At 44.8% G+C, this 21,105-nt stretch overlaps 1 protein-coding gene and 1 non-coding gene across 2 annotated transcripts; both read left to right on the top strand.

Annotated features, from left to right (window-relative positions):
• Window positions 1-2,292: 2,292 nt before the first annotated feature.
• On the top strand, window positions 2,293-4,238 carry LOC109763373 (E3 ubiquitin-protein ligase AIRP2). Its single transcript, XM_020322217.4, has 5 exons — window positions 2,293-2,553; window positions 2,659-2,800; window positions 2,914-2,983; window positions 3,118-3,340; window positions 3,991-4,238. Exons 1-5 carry the CDS (start codon window positions 2,492-2,494, stop codon window positions 4,202-4,204), a joined length of 711 nt encoding a protein of 236 aa, XP_020177806.1. The 5' UTR covers window positions 2,293-2,491; the 3' UTR covers window positions 4,205-4,238.
• Window positions 4,239-4,390: 152 nt separating this feature from the next.
• Window positions 4,391-4,464, top strand: TRNAI-UAU (transfer RNA isoleucine (anticodon UAU)). Its single transcript has one exon. It is a non-coding gene; the product is annotated as a tRNA-Ile (tRNA).
• The last annotated feature ends 16,641 nt before the right edge of the window (window positions 4,465-21,105 follow it).

Here is a 21,105-nt window from a genome sequence, read left to right as displayed (position 1 = left end):
CTTAGCCGGTTTCTATCGTAGATTCGTTAAGGACATTGGCACGATTGCCTCACCTTTGCATGCCCCGAGTAAGAATAATGCACCATTTGTTTGGGGACCGTCCCAAGATAATGGCATAGGAGGTGTGTTGATGCAAGAGAAGCGCCGAATAGCTTACTTTAGTGAGTAACTTTTCGGAGCACAACTTAATTATCCCATTTATGACAAAGAGTTATATGCTTTAGTGAGAGTCTTGCATGTGTGGGAACATTATCTTCACCCTTATAAATTTGTCATCCATACGAATCATGAAACACTTAAATATCTTAAGAGTCAAACGAAATTGAATAAGCGACATGCCAAATGGAGTGAGTTTATTGAGTCATTTCCCTATGTTATCAAGTACATCAAAGGTAAGTCAAATGTTGTTGTGGATGCTTTATCCCGCAAATGCATGCTTGTAACTCAACTTGAATTGAATGTCATAGACTTTGAGCACATAAAAGACTTGTATGCGCATGATCCTACTTTTGCTATTCCTTATGCCAAATGCTTGACGCATACATCTTGAGAACGCTATTACATTAAGGATGATTATCTAATGAGAGCTAACAAACTTTGTATACCCGAGTCTTCTCTTCGTTTGTTACTTTTGCAAGAGGCTCATGGAGGAGGACTTATGGGTCACTTTGGTCGTGACAAGACATTTGCCACGCTCTCCAAGAACTACTTTTGGCCCAATATGTTTCGCGCCTCTCCCGCTACACCAAGCATTGCTCTACATGTCGCAAAGCTAAGTCAAAAGCTCAATCCCATGGTCTCCATATGCCACTTCCTATTCCATATCACCCATGAGAAGATGTGGGCAGCTTCCCCTTCTCTTAGCCTGACATTTTTCTTCTATTTGCAGCATGACAAATCCCTGAAACGCGTGATAATATTTTCACTATGGCACACCAATACTTTCCTTTAGTATGACAAATCTTTCTGTTATAGCATGGTTTTTCTTTTGAAATGTTTGTTCGCAGGAGCCTCCTAGAGCAAACGACACTGTCTGCTTGCGTGAGCCTCCCAGAGCGAACGATCGCTCGCTCCAAAGACACCAAAGACGGTACGATTCCTCACCATTAGCATCCATAATACGACACACTGTCGGCACCATATTTGCTAACTCATCATGCTTGATCAAATAGATTCATGAACCATGCAGGTTGGAGTATTGTCTCTATTTCTTTTTACCCTGAATATAAATTTTTTCATAAGTGAAATTTCAACAAGTTTGACCAAGATCATAAGAAAAATATGAACTTTCACAACATATTAAATCAATATCATTAAATGCATCATGGAATTGCCTTTTATACTATATATATCTTCAGTATTGCAGATGTCAATAGTTTTAATATAAATTTGGTTACATATCTTCTGACTTAAGACAAATCTTATATGCGAAGTACTCTATGTAAATAAACGTCTTATAATTGTTTACAAAGGTTGTGAAAAGAAATAGAGGGAGTACAAGATAACCATCATAGTGTAATTTACTATAAACATCTATACCACACGGTAGATGTGATAAGCAAATTGAAATTAAGGTACGATACTAAACATTTGCCCCCTGGTCCAAGAAAGAGCCATTGGATTACTCCCCAATCACCATTCGCCAAGGCATGTCCCGAGATAACCACAACCTTGAGTGCTTGACCGAACCACCAACCGTTGTTTGCCCGGGGGCGGGGGTCAAGTGCATCAACCTACCTAGATAAGGTTTCCACGGCCCCACCTTGAGCCGCACCCGGCATCCCAAACAAAGCAAAACCAAGGGAGCCCCCTGATTTCCTCCTTCCGCTCCTACGGGACCCACTAATCCACTGCACCTCATCCGGTCCGCCTTGAAAAAAGAAAATATCCGATGGCCGATACTGCCATGTCGGCCTAGGCTTCTGCTGGACCCATCTGTCAGCGAACGTCTTAGCCAGTTGGTGCGTGACGCACACCGGGGCGCAGCGCCCGTAGGTGGACGTTGCTTCCGGATATTTCTCCGTGGGCCCTGGCTCGGCAGGAAACCCAACTCCGCCTCGTTCCACCAGTAATGTACCCACGCGATTACCTACTTTCAATGCCAGGAAGGTCCCACCCACGAGCGGACACACCTGTCAGCGAGAAAGAGTAAACATCGTGTCTTTTTGGCGCGTGAACGACGGATTGTTAATGCTCCACTGGATCGCGCAAAGGACTGCCACGCGGGCCCCGTTCACTGTTCCTCGTCGCCTCCCCAACCCCTCGAGAGTGGCAACAAAAGGAGGAGTACGGCTCGGATTAGAGTTGGACTCAGCAAAGAGCGCAGCAAAAGTGGTGGGAAAGCAATCCAAGCCCGCAGCTTAAGGGGGAGGCAGCGGAGCACAATCCAGTCCAATCCGATCACCACCCGAGTAGACCAGACCAGACGGGAGGAGGAGGAGGAGGAGGTTTAGCTAGGGTTCTCGCCGGCGGTCCATCGATCGGCTCATCGATGCGGAGGTTCCAGGAGTCCGTCAAGGCCCTCGAGGCCGACATCGAGCACGCCAATGCGCTGTGAGTGCAACGACCCTCCCCAATTCCCCAGATTCTGCGTGCGCTTTTCGTCGTTGATGTGCCTCGCTGATTAATTTGGCTGCGTCCTCTGCTCCTGGTGCGCAGGGCGTCGGAGTTCATGAGGGACTACGACGGGTCGGTCATCCAGATGCGGATGGCCTACAGCGCCGTAGCGCATGTCCTCGTCCAGTGGACCGACTGCCGACTCGCCAGCGCGCTCGGCCTCCTCAAGATTATGATTTACAAGGTGCTCACTGAATTTCCTCGCAGCCCTTCTGCAATTTCAGCGTTTTGCTCTTGTCCGATTAGTTCTTCGCATCTGCTTGCTGACTGGATTTTGATAAATTTCTGGTAACGCAGGTGTACGCGGAGGATGGCACGACGACCTTGCCAAGTTGGGAGAGGGAGGCCAGCATCAGAGAATTCTACGGTACTTTTCTTAATTGTTATTACCTCTCAATCCAAGCAAAACCATGGAAGCAGCAGAGTCCTGCTGTTTCCCTAGATAGAAAAAAAAACATGGATGACTCCACATGTTCATCGATAGTGTTTGCGTCGCGGCAGGTGTTATATTCCCGTCGTTGCTTCAGCTGCCAAGCGGGATCACTGAACTGGACGACAGGAAGCAAAGGAGGCTGTGCGTGGACAAGTTCAAGAGAAGGGATGGCGATTTCTCTCAGCTGGATTTGGAGAGGGAGGTCGAGTGTGGGATTTGTCTCGAGGTGAACGCTAAAATCGTGCTGCCCGACTGTACGCACTCCTTGTGCTTGAGGTGCTTCGAAGAATGGTATGAAATTCCCTCGTCTCCCTCATTCGATTGCCTGCAAAAGTCATTGCTTTAATCATTTGCGCAATTTTTTTTATAGCTTATATGTAGCCAAGTAGTTCATCTGCCATCTACGCCTTATCCTACTGATCTAACTGACAACCTGTTTCCCCAGCTTTGGTGTGATGGTATTATTTATAGTTCAACAATCTGTTTCGATTACCAAAACACAATCTGTTTTGTTTTGGATGCATTTCATAACGCTCATAAAGAAAGGGTAAACTTTTGTAGTTCAACAATCCGTTTTCTTTTCAGGCAAGTTCAACAATCAGTTGCATGCATGCAGATTATGCCAAACAGAGCCCCAACATTTATTTAAATTATGAGAAACATTTACATACACAAAGCCTGCTTCATATGTTCGTCAGGTTCTCTCAATAAATCTGAGATGTTCAGCTCAATGCTTTAATTACCTCAGGAGATTTGCTTCACTTTCTTCATGTCATTATTTAACACTAATTGGATTTCATATTGTGTTCGTTAGTCATCGAGCAAAACAATTCCATCCATGCTCTTCCTGCCTAACTTGTCACACTCTTCACTCTGTTCCAATTTGCCGGACCACTTAATACGTTTGATGACGACGATAACAAGGTTCACTCTCCTCGCAGGAATGCTAAATCAAAGTCGTGCCCCTTTTGCCGCGCCTGTCTCCAAAAGGTGAAGCCGAGCAGTCTGTGGGTGTACACCGATGATCGTGATGTTGTAGACATGGATGCATTGACGAGTGAAAACATTAGGAGATTGTTGATGTACATAAATAAGCTGCCACTTGTAGTCCTCCATGTTGTTGACCTTGACATTTATGAGTACCATAGCAAATAGAATGCCTTGTTCACACTTGATTGTGTTCAGTTCAGCACCGAGTTGATTCTACTGATTCTGTCATTCTGAGTTCTTCGAGTCGACAGAAACCAATTAGTTGCTGCCGAGGTTAGGTTTACAAAACGTATCGGGCAGAAGGTTAGATGATTCGGAATACTTAAATAGGAAATTACATTAAATCGCAAAGCTCCCGTAGCTCAGTTGGTTAGAGCGTTGCTTTTATGAGCCGAAGGTCGCGGGTTCGAGCCACGCCGGGAGCAACATTTCTTTGGAAAATAACGCCTCTGGGTGGTTTGCCTTGAGAAAATAAACAATTGAAAAAAAATTTACTGCCTTGAAGAAACTTGGTGGTTCACATAATCCGTTGATGTATTTTTTTCTTGTTTCATTACCCCCTAAACAATCCAATACCGACAAAAAAAAACTTTTTCCTGTTCATTACCCCCTAAACAATCCAATACCGACCAAAAAACGCCTCTAGGTGGTTTGCCTCGAGCTAGTGCTGACGTGGCAATGGTGCTTGGGCACTTAAATAATTGAAAAATAAATAATTGAAGAGAGCCCGCCGGAAGCAACATTTCTTTGGAAAATAAATAGTTGAAAAAAAATTATTTTTACTGCCATGAAGAAACTTGGTGGTTCACATAATCCGTTGCTGTAATTTTTTTCCTGTTTCATTACCCCCTAAACAATCCAATACCGACCAAAAAACGCCTCTGGATGGTTTGCCTCGAGAAAATAAATAATTGAAAAACAATTGTTTTTACTGCCTTGAAGAAACTTGGTGGTTCACATAATCCGTTGATGTATTTTTTTTTCCATGTTTCATTACCCCTAAACAATCCAATACCGACCAAAAAACTTTTTCCTGTGCATTACCCCCTAAACAATCCAATACCGACCAAAAAACGTTTTCCTGTTCATTACCCCCTAAAGAATCCAATACCGACCAAAAAACGCCGCTGGGTGGTTTGCCTTGAGAAAATAAATAATTGAAAAAAAATATTTTTACTGCCTTGAAGAAACTTGGTGGTTCACATAATCCGTTGATGTATTATTTTCCTGTTTCATTACCCCCTAAACAATCCAATACCGACAAAAAACTTTTTCCTATTCATTACCCCCTAAACAATCCAATACCGACCAAAAAACGCCTCTGGGTGGTTTGCCTCGAGCTAGTGCTGACGTGGCAATGGTGCTTGGGCACTAAAATAATTGAAAAATAAATAATTGAAGAGAGCCCCGCCGGGAGCAACATTTCTTTGGAAAATAAATAGTTGAAAAAAAATTATTTTTACTGCCTTGAAGAAACTTGGTGGTTCAAATAATCCGTTGATGTAATTTTTTTTCCTGTTTCATTACCCCCTAAACAATCCAATACCGACCAAAAAACTTTTTCCTGTTCATTACCCCCTAAACAATCCAATACCGACCAAAAAACGCCTCTCGGTGGTTTGCCACGAGAAAATAAATAATTAAAAAAAAACTTTTTACTGCCTTGAAGAAACTTGGTGGTTCACATAATCCGTTGATGTATTTTTTTTCCAGTTTCATTACCCCTAAACAATCCAATACTGACCAAAAAACTTTTTCCTGTTCATTACCCCCTAAACAATCCAATACCGACCAAAAAACGCCTCTGGGTGGTTTGCCTCGAGCTAGTGCTGACGTGGCAATGGTGCTTGGGCACTTAAATAATTGAAAAATAAACAATTGAAGAAAAAAAATCATTTTTACTTCCTTGAAGAAACTTGGTGGTTCACATAATCCGTTGATGTACCCTCTAAACAATCCAATACCGACCAAAAAACTTTTTCCAGTTTCATTACCCCCTAAAAAATCTAATACCGGTCAAAAAACGACTTTGGGTGGTTTGCCTCGAGCTAGTGCTGACGTGGCAATGGTGCTTGGGCACTTAAATAATTGAAAAAAAATCATTTTACTATCTTGAAGAAACTTAATGGTTCACATAATCCGAAACTTGGTTCACATAATCCGTTGATGTTCTTTTTCTGTTTCATTACCCCCTAAACAATCCAGTACCGACCAAAAAACGCTTCTGGGTGGTTTGCCTCGAGCTAGTGCTGACGTGGCAATGGTGCTTGGGCACTTAAATAATTAAAAAGAAATAATTGAAGAAAAAAAATCATTTTTACTGCCTTGAAGAAACTTGGTGGTTCATATAATCCGTTGATGTACCCTCTAAACAATCCAATACCGACCAAAAAACTTTTTCCAGTTTTATTACCCCCTAAAAAATCTAATACCGGTCAAAAAAATGCCTTTGGGTGGTTTGCCTCGAGCTAGTGCTGACGTGGCAATGGTGCTTGGGCACTTAAATAATTGAAAAAAATTCATTTTACTATCTTGAAGAAATTTAATGGTTCACATAATCTGAAACTTGGTTCACATAATCCATTGATGTTCTTTTTCTGTTTCATTACCCCCTAAACAATCCAATACCGGCCAAAAAACGCCTTTGGGTGGTTTGCCTCGAGCTAGTGCTAACGTGGCAATGGTCAAAGGTGGTTTTACCCTGAAGAAACTTGGTGGTTCACATAATCTGCTAATGTTTTTTTTTCTTGTTTCATTACCCCCTAAACACTCCAATACCGACCAAAGAACACCTTTGGATGGTTTGCCTCGAGCTAGTGCTGACTTGGTAATGGTGCTTGGGCACTTAAATAATTGATTCTTTTTTCATTTTACTACCTTGAAGAAACTTGATGGTTCACATAATCTGCTGATTTTTTTCCTGTTTCATTACCCCCTAAACAATCCAATACCGGCCAAAGAACGCCTTTTGGTGGTTTGACACTGGTGCTTGGGCACTTAAATAATTGAAAATATTTCATATTACTACCTTGAAAAAACTTGGTTCACATAATCCCACTAGGAGCAACATTGCTTGGGCACATAAATAATTGAAAAAAAATCATTTTACTACCTTGAAGAAACTTGGTGGTTCAAATAATCCGAAACTTGGCGGTTCACATAATCTGCTGATGTTTTTTTTCATGCTTCATTACCCCCTAAACAATCCAATACTGGCCGAATAACACCTTTGGGTGGTTTGCCTCGATCTAGTGCAGATGTGGCAATAGTGCTTGTGCACTTAAACAATCCAATACCGGCCAAAGAACGCCTTTGGGTGGTTTGCCTCGATCTGCTACAGCCCAAGCCTACCGGTGATGGGCCCCGCTCCGCTCGCTCGTCAGAAGTCCGCCTTTCTTTTTATACTTGAATTTACACCATAACATAACAAGAATACATGCATTAGCATCTACGACCAGGCTCCCCAAATCGCCCTCAAATGCCTCGGCGGGCTGACTAGTCACAAAAAATCGACCAAGCCGGACGCCTCAAACGCCCGGGCTGACCGGCACCCCTCATATCTAGCTCAAATATGGGGCGGGTATGGGGTGCTCGAGCGCGCCTGGGCATGTCTGCCACGAAGGACTGAGGATGGGGTCCCACGCGGAATCGCCCAAAAACCCGGCGGTCTCACGGATGCTTCTTCCGTCGTGTATTGTGAACCCGCGTGGCGCCGCTCTGGCTTGCAGCCCGAGGCCAAATCCGGTTATTTAAGCCGGCCGACGTCCCCCAACCCTAGCCAGTCCACCTCCTCCCTCTCTGCGCCGCCACCCAAGCCCGTCCGCCTCCTCTCCCCCGCTCTCCCACGCTCTCCGGCATCGCCATGGTCCGATAGAAGATCACCACATACACTATGCTAACTCCAGAGCGCCGAAGGCAGATCGTGGAGGAGATCCAGGCTAGGCGCGCCGCCCGCATCACTGCCGAGCTACCTCCAGACTCGCCGAAACCGGAGGAGGACGAAGGAGAGCAGCTGCTAGAGCCGATGGAGGTGGCGGATCCGGAGGAGGACGAGGCGGAGCGGCCTGCTCCGGGGTTCACCATTGAGGAGGCGAAGGCGGAGTTCGCTGTCGCCCAAGCCGCGAAGATGGCAGAGCAGCAGGCCATCCTGGAGTCCATCCAGGATGAGGCCTATGTGGAGGTTAACCGGGAGTTTCTCCGGCAGGAGCAGGCGGCGACTGATACGTCTCCAATGTATCTATAATTTTTTATTGTTCCATGCTATTATATTATCTGTTTTGAATGTTTTATATGCATTAATATGATATTTTATATTATTTTTGAGACTAACCTATTAATCTAGTGCCCAGCATGAGTTTCTATTATTTTCTTGTTTTTGACTTTTACAGAAAAGGAATATCAAACGGAGTCCAAACGGAATAAAACTTTACGGTGTTTTTTCTTGGACCAGAAAAAACCCACGAGACTTAGAGAGGAGGCCAGAAGACCTACGAGGCGGCCACAAGCCGTAGGGACCTTTCAACCCTAATCTTCACACTATAAATCCTCAAATACTCCCCTATACCAGAGGGCACACCAAAAATACTTTTCCACCGTCACAAGCTTCTGTTCTCGTGAGATCCCATCTTGGGGCCTTTTCCGGCACTCCGTCGGAGGGGATTCGATCACAGAGGTCCTTTACACCAACCTTGCTGCCCTTCTGATGAAGCATGAGTAGTTTACCACGACCCTAAGGGTCCATAGCTAGTAGCTACATGGCTTCTTCTCTAACTCTGATCTTCAATACAATGTTCTCCTTGATGTTCTTGGAGATCTATTCGATGCAATCTTTTTTTGCGGTGCGTTTGTTGAGATCCGATGAATTGTGGATTTATGATCAGATTATCTATAAATATTATTTGAGTCTTTTCTTGACTCTTTTATGCACGATTGAGATAGCCTGGTATTTCTCTCTGATCTATCGATTTGGTTTGGCCTACTAGATTGGTTTTTCTTGAAATGAGAGAGGTGCTTTGTGATGGGTTCAATCTTGCGGTGTCCTCACCCAGTGACAGTAGGGGTATCGAGGCACGTATTGTATTGTTGTCACTAAGGATAAAAAGATGGGGTTTATATCATATTGCTTGAGTTTATCCCTCTACATTATGTCATCTTGCTTAAGGCGTTACTCTGTTCTTATGAACTTAATACTCTAGATGCAGGCATGATTCGGTCGATGTGTGGAGTAATAGTAGTGATGCAGAATCGTTTCGATCTACTTGTCACAGACGTGATGCCTATATTCATGATCATTGTCTTAGATATCGTCGTAACTTTGCGCTACAGTAATTTGTTTACCCACCCTATGCTTTTTTCGAGAGAGAAGTCTCGAGTGAAACCTATGGCCGTCGGGTCTATTTTCCAACACATATTTTCAGATCTATAAACCGAAAACCCAAAAACACTGTGCTGCAATTTATTAATATTTACTTTAGTTTGCCTTTTATTTATCTTTTAAATCTATCTCTATTATATCTCACTTTTGCAAGTGGCCGTGAAAGGGATTGACAACCCCTTATTCGCATTGTGTAAGTGTTTGTTAGTTTGTGCATGTGCGTATATTGGAGACTTGTTTGTGCTCCTACTGAATTGATACATTGGTTCTTAACTGAGGAAAATACTTATCTCTACTTTGCAGCATCACCCTTTTCTCTTCAAGGGAAAACGCAAGCTCAAGAAGTAGCAACGACCGACGCGCTCTTCGCCGAACTCGGCGAGGAGATAGAGGTGGAGGCCGGAGGGGAGCAGCCGGAGGAGCTAGAGCTGCAGCGGCCGCCCATGTACCCGGAGCCGGGCACCAAAATAGTTGACATCTCCGACAAGGAGTAGCTAGGTGATCTACGTGGTACATAGGTTTTTTTGTTTGCATGCTTTTGTATGAATTTAAGAATTTAGTATGAGGTGTCAGGATGCAGTTGCGGTGAGGATTGCCTGCAACTTCCTGTGGGCGCATCCACGGGCGTTTGATGAGCCGGATTTAACCATCGCGGTTGTAGAGCTATTTTTTTTAAATAATACATTTTTTATTAATTTGCACAAATATTATGCCACAAAAATGATTTTCAAAAATAATACAACGTCGGCCCACAGCAGGCCGACTGGTCCTAGTCGGCCCACAGCAGGCCGACTGGGGTCCTATCCGCTTGCTGCTGGCCGATTGGCCTATCGGCCACCAGGTAAAGTCCAGTCGGCCAACTGGGGGCTGACAAGGTCCAGTCGGCCTGCTGTGGGCTGACAGGAACTAATTGGCCTGCTGTGGGCCGACAGGAACTAATTGGCCTGCTGTGGACCGACTGGTGCATGCATACCATATTACAGATTTTTTTTGCCCCGTACGATATTACAGATTTTTTTTCCAAAACTATGACGTATTTTCGCACAACCCTTTCCCCTCAATATTTTCCCGCCAACTCTTTCCCGCCACCCGTTTCTCATCCACCGTTTCCCGCCATATGTTCCCGCCAACTCTTTCCCGCCACCCGTTTCCTGCCATATGTTCCCGCCAACTCTTCCCCGCCACCCGTTTCCCGCCATATGTTCCCGCCAACTCTTTCCCGCCATACTGCAGTTGTTCTTTCCCGCCATTTTCTCCTCTCTACCTATAAAACCCCCTTCAGACGGAGGTGGATAAGCATTCCAGTGTAGTGTAGTTGAGATGTCGCATTATCCTTTCGATCGTAGTTTTCACCCTGGGATGAGCAGGACTCTTCTGAGGCTAGCTACCGATTTCAGGATGGACAATAGGATAGTTCCATGGGACGAACTCACCAGTAGTGACACCATAATGAATGAGTTGGCTCACGAATTACGTAGGTCTGGGTGGCCTGAAAGGACCTATGAGGAGGTACGTAAAGAACTTCTTAGGTTGCATGAAAGGTGGAAGAAGGTAGTGGTGCCGAATAGTGAAACTTTCAGAAGGATTGCAGCAAATAATCCATGTTTATGGACTGAGGAGAGCGAGGACGAAGATGATATCTTCATGCCGCCGCTTCCGGGTTCTGCATCGTCGAAGGGCAAGGTTTCTGCATCGTCGAAGGGCAAGGTTTCTGCATCGTCGAAGGGCACGACTTCTTCATCGTCGAAGGGCAAGAGTTCTTCACCGTCGAAGGGCAAGAGTTCTGCATCGATCGAGAATGATGATGATGACTTCATGTAGTTTTTATGCTGTATGTTGCAAGTTCTGTTGGAAATATGCCCTAGAGACAATAATAAAATGGTTATTATTGTATTTCCTTGTTCATGATAATTGTCTATTGTTCATGCTATAATTGTATTAACTGGAAACCGTAATACATGTGTGAATACATAGACCACAACATGTCCCTAGTAAGCCTCTAGTTGACTAGCTCGTTGATCAATAGATGGTTATGGTTTCCTGACCATGGACATTGGATGTCATTGATAACGGGATCACATCATTAGGAGAATGATGTGATGGACAAGACCCAATCCTAAGCATAGCACAAGATCGTGTAGTTCGTTTGCTAAGAGCTTTTCTAATGTCAAGTATCGTTTCCTTAGACCATGAGATTGTGCAACTCCCGGATACCGTAGGAATGCTTTGGGTGTACCAAACGTCACAACGTAACTGGGTGGCTATAAAGGTGCACTACAGGTATCTCCGAAAGTGTCTGTTGGGTTGGCACGAATCGAGACTGGGATTTGTCACTCCGTATGACGGAGAGGTATCTCTGGGCCCACTCGGTAATGCATCATCATAATGAGCTCAACGTGACTAATGAGTTAGCCATGGGATCATGCGTTACGGAATGAGTAAAGAGACTTGCCGGTAACAAGATTGAACGAGGTATTGGGATACCGAAGATCGAATCTCGGGCAAGCAACATGCCGATAGACAAAGGGAATTGTATACGGGATTGATTGAATCCCCGACATCGTGGTTCATCCGATGAGATCATCGTGGAACATGTGGGAGCCAATATGGGTATCTAGATCCCGCTATTGGTTATTGGCCGGAGAGGTGTCTCTGTCATGTCTGCATGGTTCCCGAACCCGTAAGGTCTACACACTTAAGGTTCGGTGACGCTAGAGTTGTTATGGGAAATAGTATGTGGTTACCGAAGGTTGTTCGGAGTCTCGGATGAGATCCCGGACATCACGAGGAGTTCCGGAATGGTCCGGCGGTGAAGATCGATATATTGCACGAAGGGTATTGGAGTCCGGAAGTGTTCCGGGGGTACCAGGCTATGGCCAGCATGACCGAAAGGTGTTTCGGGAGCCTCGGCAAGTGTTGGAGGGCCTCATGGGCCAAAAGGGGAAGGGGCAAACCAGCCCACTAAGGGGTGGTGCGCCCCCACACCCTTTCCCACGTTACTTGGGGAGGTGGGGCGCCTCCACCTGGCTTGGGAGGCAAGCCTCCACCTGCTTGGCTTGGGGGGCAAGTCTCCCTAGGATTTTCCCTAGGGAGATCCAATCCGCTTGGCCGCCGCCCCCTAGGGGAAACCCTAGGGCGCCTCCCCCTCTCCCCTTGCCCCTATATATAGTGGAGGGGTGGGAGGGCAGCCGCACCTCTTCCCTGGCCCAGCCCTCCCTCCTCATACACCTCCTCCTCCTCCGTAGTGCTTAGCGAAGCTTTGCCGGAGAACCACGAGCTCCATTGCCACCACGCCGTCGTGCTGCTGGAGTTCTCCCTCAACTTCTCCTCTCCCCTTGCTGGATCAAGAAGGAGGAGACGTCCCTGGGCTGTACGTGTGTTGAACGCGGAGGCGCCGTCCGTTCGGCGCTAGATCGGATCTTCCGCGATTTGAATCGCTGCGAGTACGACTCCATCAACCGCGTTCTTGTAACGCTTCCGCTTAGCGATCTTCAAGGGTATGAAGATGCACTCCCTCTCTCTCGTTGCTAGCATCTCCTAGATTGATCTTGTAGGAAAATTTTGAATTATTGCTACGTTCCCCAACAGTGGTATCAGAGCTAGGTCTATGCGTAGATTCTATGCACGAGTAGAACACAAAGTAGTTGTGCGTGATGATTTGTTCAATTTGCTTGCCGTTACTAGTCTTATCTTGATTTGGCGGCATTGTGGGATGAAGCAGCCCGGACCGACCTGACACGTACTCTTACGTGAGACAGGTTCCACCGACTGACATGCACTTGATGCATAAGGTGGCTAGCGGGTGTCTGTCTCTCCCACTTTAGTTGGATCAGATTCGATGAAGAGGGTCCTTATGAAGGGTAAATAGAAATTGGCATATCACCGTTGTGGCTTTTGCGTAGGTAAGAAAACGTTCTTGCTAGAAACCCATAGCAGCCACATAAAACATGCAACAACAATTAGAGGACGTCTAACTTGTTTTTGCAGGGTATGCTATGTGATGTGATATGGCCAAAAGGATGTGATGAATTATATATGTGATGTATGAGATTGATCATGTTCTTGTAATAGGAATCACGACTTGCATGTCGATGAGTATGACAACCGGCAGGAGCCATAGGAGTTGTCTTAATTTATTGTATGACCTGCGTGTCAATGAAAACGCCATGTAATTACTTTACTTTATTGCTAACTGTTAGCCATAGTAGTAGAAGTAATAGTTGGCGAGACAACTTCATGAAGACACGATGATGGAGATCATGGTGTCATGCCGGGGACGAAGGTGATCATGCCGCGCCTCAAAGATGGAGATCAAAGGCGCAAGATGATATTGGCCATATCATGTCACTTTATGATTTGCATGTGATGTTTGTCATGTTTACATCTTATTTGCTTAGAACGACGGTAGCATAAATAAGATGATCCTTCACTAAAATTTCAAGAGACATGTTCCCCCTAACTGTGCGCCGTTGCAAAGGTTCGTTGTTTCGAAGCACCACGTGATGATCGGGTGTGATAGATTCTAACGTTCGCATACAACGGGTGTAAGCCAGATTTACACATGCGAAACACTTAGGTTGACTTGACGAGCCTAGCATGTACAGACATGGCCTCGGAACACAAGAGACCGAAAGGTCGAACATGAGTCGTATAGTAGATACGATCAACATGGAGATGTTCACCGATGATGATTGTCCGTCTCACGTGATGATCGGACACGGCCTAGTTGACTCGGATCATGTATCACTTAGATGACTAGAGGGATGTCTATCTGAGTGGGAGTTTATTAAATAATTAGATGAACTTAATTATCATGAACATAGTCAAAAGGTCTTTGCAAATTATGTCATAGCTTACGCTTTAGTTCTACTGTTTAAGATATGTTCCTAGAGAAAATTTAGTTGAAAGTTGATAGTAGCAATTATGCGGACTGGGTCCGTAAACAGAGGATTGTCCTCATTGCTGCACAGAAGGCTTATGTCCTTAATGCACCGCTCGGTGTGCTGAACCTCGAGCGTCGTTTGTGGATGTTGCGAACATCTGACATACACGTTTTGATGACTACGTGATAGTTCAGTGCGTAATGTTGAACGGTTTAGAATTGAGGCACCGAAGACATTTTGAAACGTCGCGGAACATATGAGATGTTCCAAGAGCTGAAATTGGGATTTTAGGCTCGTGCCCACGTCAAGAGGTATGAGACCTCTGACAAGTTTCTTAAGCCTGCAAACTAAGGGAGAAAAGCTCAACCGTTGAGCATGTGCTCAGATTGTCTGAGTACTACAATCGCTTGAATCGAGTGGGAGTTAATCTTCCAGATGAGATAGTGATGGTTCTCCAAAGTCACTGCCACCAAGCTACTAGAGCTTTGTGATGAACTATAACAAATCAGGGATAGATATGATGATCCTTGAGCTATTCGCGATGTTTGACACCACGAAAGTAGAAATCAAGTAGGAGCATCAATTGTTGATGGTTAGTAAAACCACTAGTTTCAAGAAGGGCAAGGGAAAGAAGGGATACTTCATGAAACGGCAAATCAGTTGCTACTCTAGTGAAGAAACCCAAGGTTGAACCCAAACCCGAGACTAAGTGCTTCTGTAATGAGGGGAACGGTCACTGAAGCAGAACTACCCTAGATACTTGGTAGATGAGAAGGTAGGCAAGGTCGACAGAAGTATATTGGATATGCATTATATTAATGTGTACTTTACTAGTACTCCTAGTAGCACCAGGGTATTAGATACCGGTTCGGTTGCTAAGTGTTGGTAACTCAAAATAAAAGGCTACGGAATAAACGGAGACTAGCTAAAGGTGAGATGACGATATGTGTTGGAAGTGTTTCCAAGGTTGATGTGATCAAGCATCGCATGCTCCCTCTACCATCAAGATTGGTGTTAAACCTATATAATTGTTATTTGGTGTTTGCGTTGAGCATAGACATGATTGGATTATGTTTATCGCAATACGGTTATTCATTTAAGGAGAATAATGGTTACTCTGTCTATTTGAATAATACCTTCAATGGTCTTGCACCTAAAATGAATGGTTTATTGAATCTCGATCGTAGTGATACACATGTTCATGCCAAAAGATATAAGATAGTAATGATAGTACCACATACTTGCGGCACTGCCACTTGAGTCATATTGGTATAAAACACATAAAGAAGCTCCATGTTGATGGATCTTTGGACTCACTGGTTTTTGAAAAGATTGAGACATGCGAACCATGTCTATTAGTATATATGCATGAAGAAAGTCCATACAAATGGATCGTTTGGACTCACTTGATTTTGAATCACTTGAGACATGCAAATCATAACACATGGGCAAGATGACTGAAAGGCCTCGTTTTCAGAGATGAAACAAGAGAGCAACTTGTTGGAAGTAATACATTTGATGTGTGCAGTCCAATGAGTGCCGAGGCACGCAGTGGATATCGTTATGTTCTTACTTCATAGATGATTTGAGTAGATGCTAAGAATATTTACTTGATGAAACACAAGTCTGAATTATTGAAAGGTTCAAGTAATTTCAGAGTGAAGTTGAAGATCGTCGTGACAAGAGGATAAAATGTCTATGATATGATCATAGAGATATCTGAGTTACGAGTTTGGCACACAATTAAGACATTGTGGAAATTGTTTCACAACTAATACCGCCTGGAACACCACAGTTTGAAGGTGTGTCCGAACATCATAACTGCACCCTATTGGATATGGTGCATACCATGATGTCTCTTATCGAATTACACTATCGTTTATGGGTTAGGCATTAGAGACAACCGCATTCACTTTAAATAGGGCACCACACAATTCCGTTGAGACGACACCGTATGAACTATGGTTTAGAGAAACCTAAGCTGTCGTTTCTTAAAAGTTTGGGGCTGCGACGCTTATGTGGAAAAGTTTCAGGCTGATAAGCTCGAACCCAAAGCGGATAAATGCATCTTCATAGAATACCCAAAACAGTTGGGTATACCTCCTATTTCAGATCCGGAAGCAAAGTGATTGTTTCTAGAAACAAGTCCTTTCTCGAGGAAAAGTTTCTCTCGAAAGAACTGAGTGGGAGGATGGTGGAGACTTGATGAGGTTATTGAACCATGACTTCAACTAGTGTGTAGCAGGGCACAAGAAGTTGTTCCTGTGGCACCTACACCAATTGAAGTGGAAGCTTATGATAGTGATCATGAAACTTCAGATCAAGTCACTACCAAACCTCGTAGGACGACAAGGACGCATGCTACTTCAGAGTGGTACGTAATCCTGTCTTGGAAGTCATGTTGCTAGACAACAATGAACCTACAAGCTATGGAGAAGCGATGATGGGCCCGGATTCCGACGAATGGCTCGAGGCCATAAAATCCGAGAGAGGATCCATGTATAAAAACAAAGTGTAGACTTTGGAAGAACTACTTGATGGTCGTAAGGCTGTTGGGTGCAGATGGATTTTAAAAGGAAGACAGACAATGATGGTAAGTGTCACCATTAAGAAAGCTCGACTTGTCGTTAAGATGTTTTCCGGCAAGTTCAAGGAGTTGACTGCGATGAGACTTTCTCACTCGTAGCGATGCTAAGAGTCTGTTGGAATTATATTAGCAGTTACTGCATTATTTATGAAATCTTGCAGATAGGATGTCAAAACATTGTTTCCTCGACGATTTTCTTGAGGAAAGGTTGTATGTGATACAACCAGAAGGTTTTGTCAATCCTGAAAGATGCTAACAAGTATGCAAAGCTCCAGCAATCCTTCTAAGGATTTGAGTAAGCATCTCGGAGTTGGAATGTATGCTTTGATGAGATGATCAAAGATTTTGGGTTTATACAAAGTTTATGAGAAACTTGTATTTCCAAAGAAGTGAGTGGGAGCACTATAGAATTTCTGATGAGTATATGTTGTTGACATATTGTTGATCAGAAATGATGTAGAATTTCTAGAAAACATACAGGGTTATTTGAAAAGTGTTTTTCAATGCAAAACCTGGATTAAGCTACTTGAACATTGAGCATCAAGATCTATAAGGATAGATCGAAAACGCTTAATAGTACTTTCAAATGAATGCATACCGTGACAGGATTTTGAAGGAGTTCAAAATAGATCAGCAAAGAAGGAGTTCTTGGCTGTGTTACAAGGTGTGAGTATTGAGTAAGACTCAAGACCTGACCACGGCAGAAGAGAGAGAAAGGACGAAGGTCGTCCCCTATGCTTTAGACGTAGGCTCTACAGTATGCTATGCTGTGTACCGCACCTGAAGTGTACCTTGCCATGAGTCAGTCAAGGGGTACAAGAGTGATCCAGGAATGGATCACATGATAGCGGTCGAACTTATCCTTAGTAACTAGTGGACTAAGGAATTTTCTCGATTATGGAGGTGGTGAAAGAGTTCGTCGTAAAGGGTTGCGTCGATGCAAACTTTGACACTATCCGGATGACTCTGAGTAGTAAACCGGATTCGTATAGTAGAGCTGTTATTTGGAATAGCTCCAAGTAGCGCGTGGTAGCTACATCTACAAGATGACATATAGATTTGTAAAGCACACACGGATCTGAAAGGTTCAGACCCGTTGACTAATAACCTCTCTCACAAGTGAGATATGAACAAACCCCATGGGTGTTGGATTCATTACAATCACATAGTGATGTGAACTAGATTATTGACTCTAGTGCAAGTGGGAGACTGTTGGAAATATGCCCTAGAGGCAATAATAAAATGGTTATTATTGTATTTCCTTGTTCATGATAATTGTCTATTGTTCATGCTATAATTGTATTAACTGGAAACCGTAATACATGTGTGAATACATAGACCACAACATGTCCCTAGTAAGCCTCTAGTTGACTAGCTCGTTGATCAATAGATGGTTATGGTTTCCTGACCATGGACATTGGATGTCATTGATAACGGGATCACATCATTAGGAGAATGATGTGATGGACAAGACCCAATCCTAAGCATAGCACAAGATCGTGTAGTTCGTTTGCTAAGAGCTTTTCTAATGTCAAGTATCGTTTCCTTAGACCATGAGATTGTGCAACTCCCGGATACCGTAGGAATGCTTTGGGTGTACCAAACGTCACAACGTAACTGGGTGGCTATAAAGGTGCACTACAGGTATCTCCGGAAGTGTCTGTTGGGTTGGCACGAATCGAGACTGGGATTTGTCACTCCGTATGACGGAGAGGTATCTCTGGGCCCACTCGGTAATGCATCATCATAATGAGCTCAATGTGACTAATGAGTTAGCCACGGGATCATGCGTTACGGAACGAGTAAAGAGACTTGCCGGTAACAAGATTGAACAAGGTATTGGGATACCGACGATCGAATCTCGGGCAAGCAACATGCCGATAGACAAAGGGAATTGTATACGGGATTGATTGAATCCCCGACATCGTGGTTCATCCGATGAGATCATCGTGGAACATGTGGGAGCCAATATGGGTATCCAGATCCCGCTATTGGTTATTGGCCGGAGAGGTGTCTCGGTCATGTCTGCATGGTTCCCGAACCCGTAGGGTCTACACACTTAAGGTTCGGTGACGCTAGAGTTGTTATGGGAAATAGTATGTGGTTACCGAAGGTTGTTCGGAGTCCCGGATGAGATCCCGGACATCACGAGGAGTTCCGGAATGGTCCGGCGGTGAAGATCGATATATTGGACGAAGGGTATTGGAGTCCGGAAGTGTTCCGGGGGTACCAGGCTATGGCCAGCATGACCGAAAGGTGTTTCGGGAGCCCCGGCAAGTGTTGGAGGGCCTCATGGGCCAAAAGGGGAAGGGGCAAACCAGCCCACTAAGGGGTGGTGCGCCCCCACACCCTTTCCCACGTTACTTGGGGAGGTGGGGCGCCTCCACCTGGCTTGGGAGGCAAGCCTCCACCTGCTTGGCTTGGGGGGCAAGTCTCCCTAGGATTTTCCCTAGGGAGATCCAATCTGCTTGGCCGCCGCCCCCTAGGGGAAACCCTAGGGCGCCTCCCCCTCTCCCCTTGCCCCTATATATAGAGGAGGGGTGGGAGGGCAGCTGCACCTCTTCCCTGGCGCAGCCCTCCCTCCTCATACACCTCCTCCTCCTCCGTAGTGCTTAGCGAAGCTCTGCCGAAGAACCACGAGCTCCATTGCCACCACGCCGTCGTGCTGCTGGAGTTCTCCCTCAACTTCTCCTCTCCCCTTGCTGGATCAAGAAGGAGGAGACGTCCCCGGGCTGTACGTGTGTTGAACGCGGAGGCGCCGTCCGTTCGGCGCTAGATCGGATCTTCCGCGATTTGAATCGCTGCGAGTACGACTCCATCAACCGCGTTCTTGTAACGCTTCCGCTTAGCGATCTTCAAGGGTATGAAGATGCACTCCCTCTCTCTCGTTGCTAGCATCTCCTAGATTGATCTTGATGACACGTAGGAAAATTTTGAATTATTGCTACGTTCCGCAACAAGTTCAGTCGTACGTACCGTTTAATTTAGATGTAGTTCTATCTAGTTGTTTGTAATGTCTTGTTGTATGAGCATTATGTTCTATCTAAATACGATCTTGTAGTTCAGATAACAGAGTACTAAAAAAGAGTAGGCATATGTCTCATACATAAGTACATAGTCATTTGTCTCATACATAGAATAGACATAAGTCCCACACAGAAATAGATGGTAATGTCTGTACGGATAGATAGAAGCGTCAGTGATGATGTCTGGCCTGGCGGGGAGGCGGATCTGGAAGCGACGACCATCCCCACCTGTCGGGTGGCCTAATATGACGAGGAGGAATCTCAGACTCTTCCTGGTCATGCTGTCTATCCTGTGTGGGGCCTGGTGGAGGAGTCGAAAACATGTTCATCCACTGGGTGTGCTGCGACATCTGAGCCTGTATGTTCTCCTCGGGATGTTGATCACTCCCCCACGTATCATGTGATGCCGACATAGATGCCTGATATCCGTATGCTCCTGCGCGATGGAACGTTTCATCATGAAGAATGAGGTCGCGTCAATTAATATTGAAAACAATAAATATGAAGACACATAACTGCTGGATGTGACGGCTGCTCTTCCTCGGTTGCCTCGTCCACGCCCAGTGACGAAAGTGGGATAATTAGTGTCCCTATGGCCAAATTCATTGCATAGAATGCATTGCCTAGTCGGACCTCCTGCTTCAGATTCATCCATATCATTCCGGATGCGCTGACACTGCCGTCTGCCTCTACTTGTACGCATATGCTCTGGGTTTGGAATGTAACGCCTTTCAGCAGGGTTGACGCTGTTGAAATTACCCATTGATCGAAAACCCATTAGCTCACCTGTCTAGGTATTGAGGACAGACTCTTTCAGAAAAAATGGAGACACAAACGATATTGCGTCCATTCCAAGCTGCCCGCAAGCAACAAGTACATGTAAGCAAGGTAGGTGAAGCAATTTCGGTTTGTTGCATGTGCACTCACACGTTGGCCAGGCTTCATTACCAATTTTCACCTCATGCGTCCTCAACTCATTTGCACATCCAAATTTGTTGTTGGCTAAGCGGACCTCAAACCTTCTTTCTTGATTACCGATGCGACTACAGTGTGTGACCTAGCTTTTTGCATCTTGTTGTCCATGTACTTCGTGACTCTTTCACAGTACCGTGTATTTGGGTTGTTTAAGATATGTTGCTCTGCTTTTTGACGTCTATCTCTGAAATACTTGACGGTGCCATAAAAAATACCCTCAA

This window comes from Aegilops tauschii, chromosome 1 (genome assembly GCF_002575655.3).
Source record: "Aegilops tauschii subsp. strangulata cultivar AL8/78 chromosome 1, Aet v6.0, whole genome shotgun sequence".
In the NCBI taxonomy this organism is placed as follows: domain Eukaryota; kingdom Viridiplantae; phylum Streptophyta; class Magnoliopsida; order Poales; family Poaceae; genus Aegilops; species Aegilops tauschii.
This window is presented reverse-complemented; position numbering and strand designations above follow the sequence as displayed.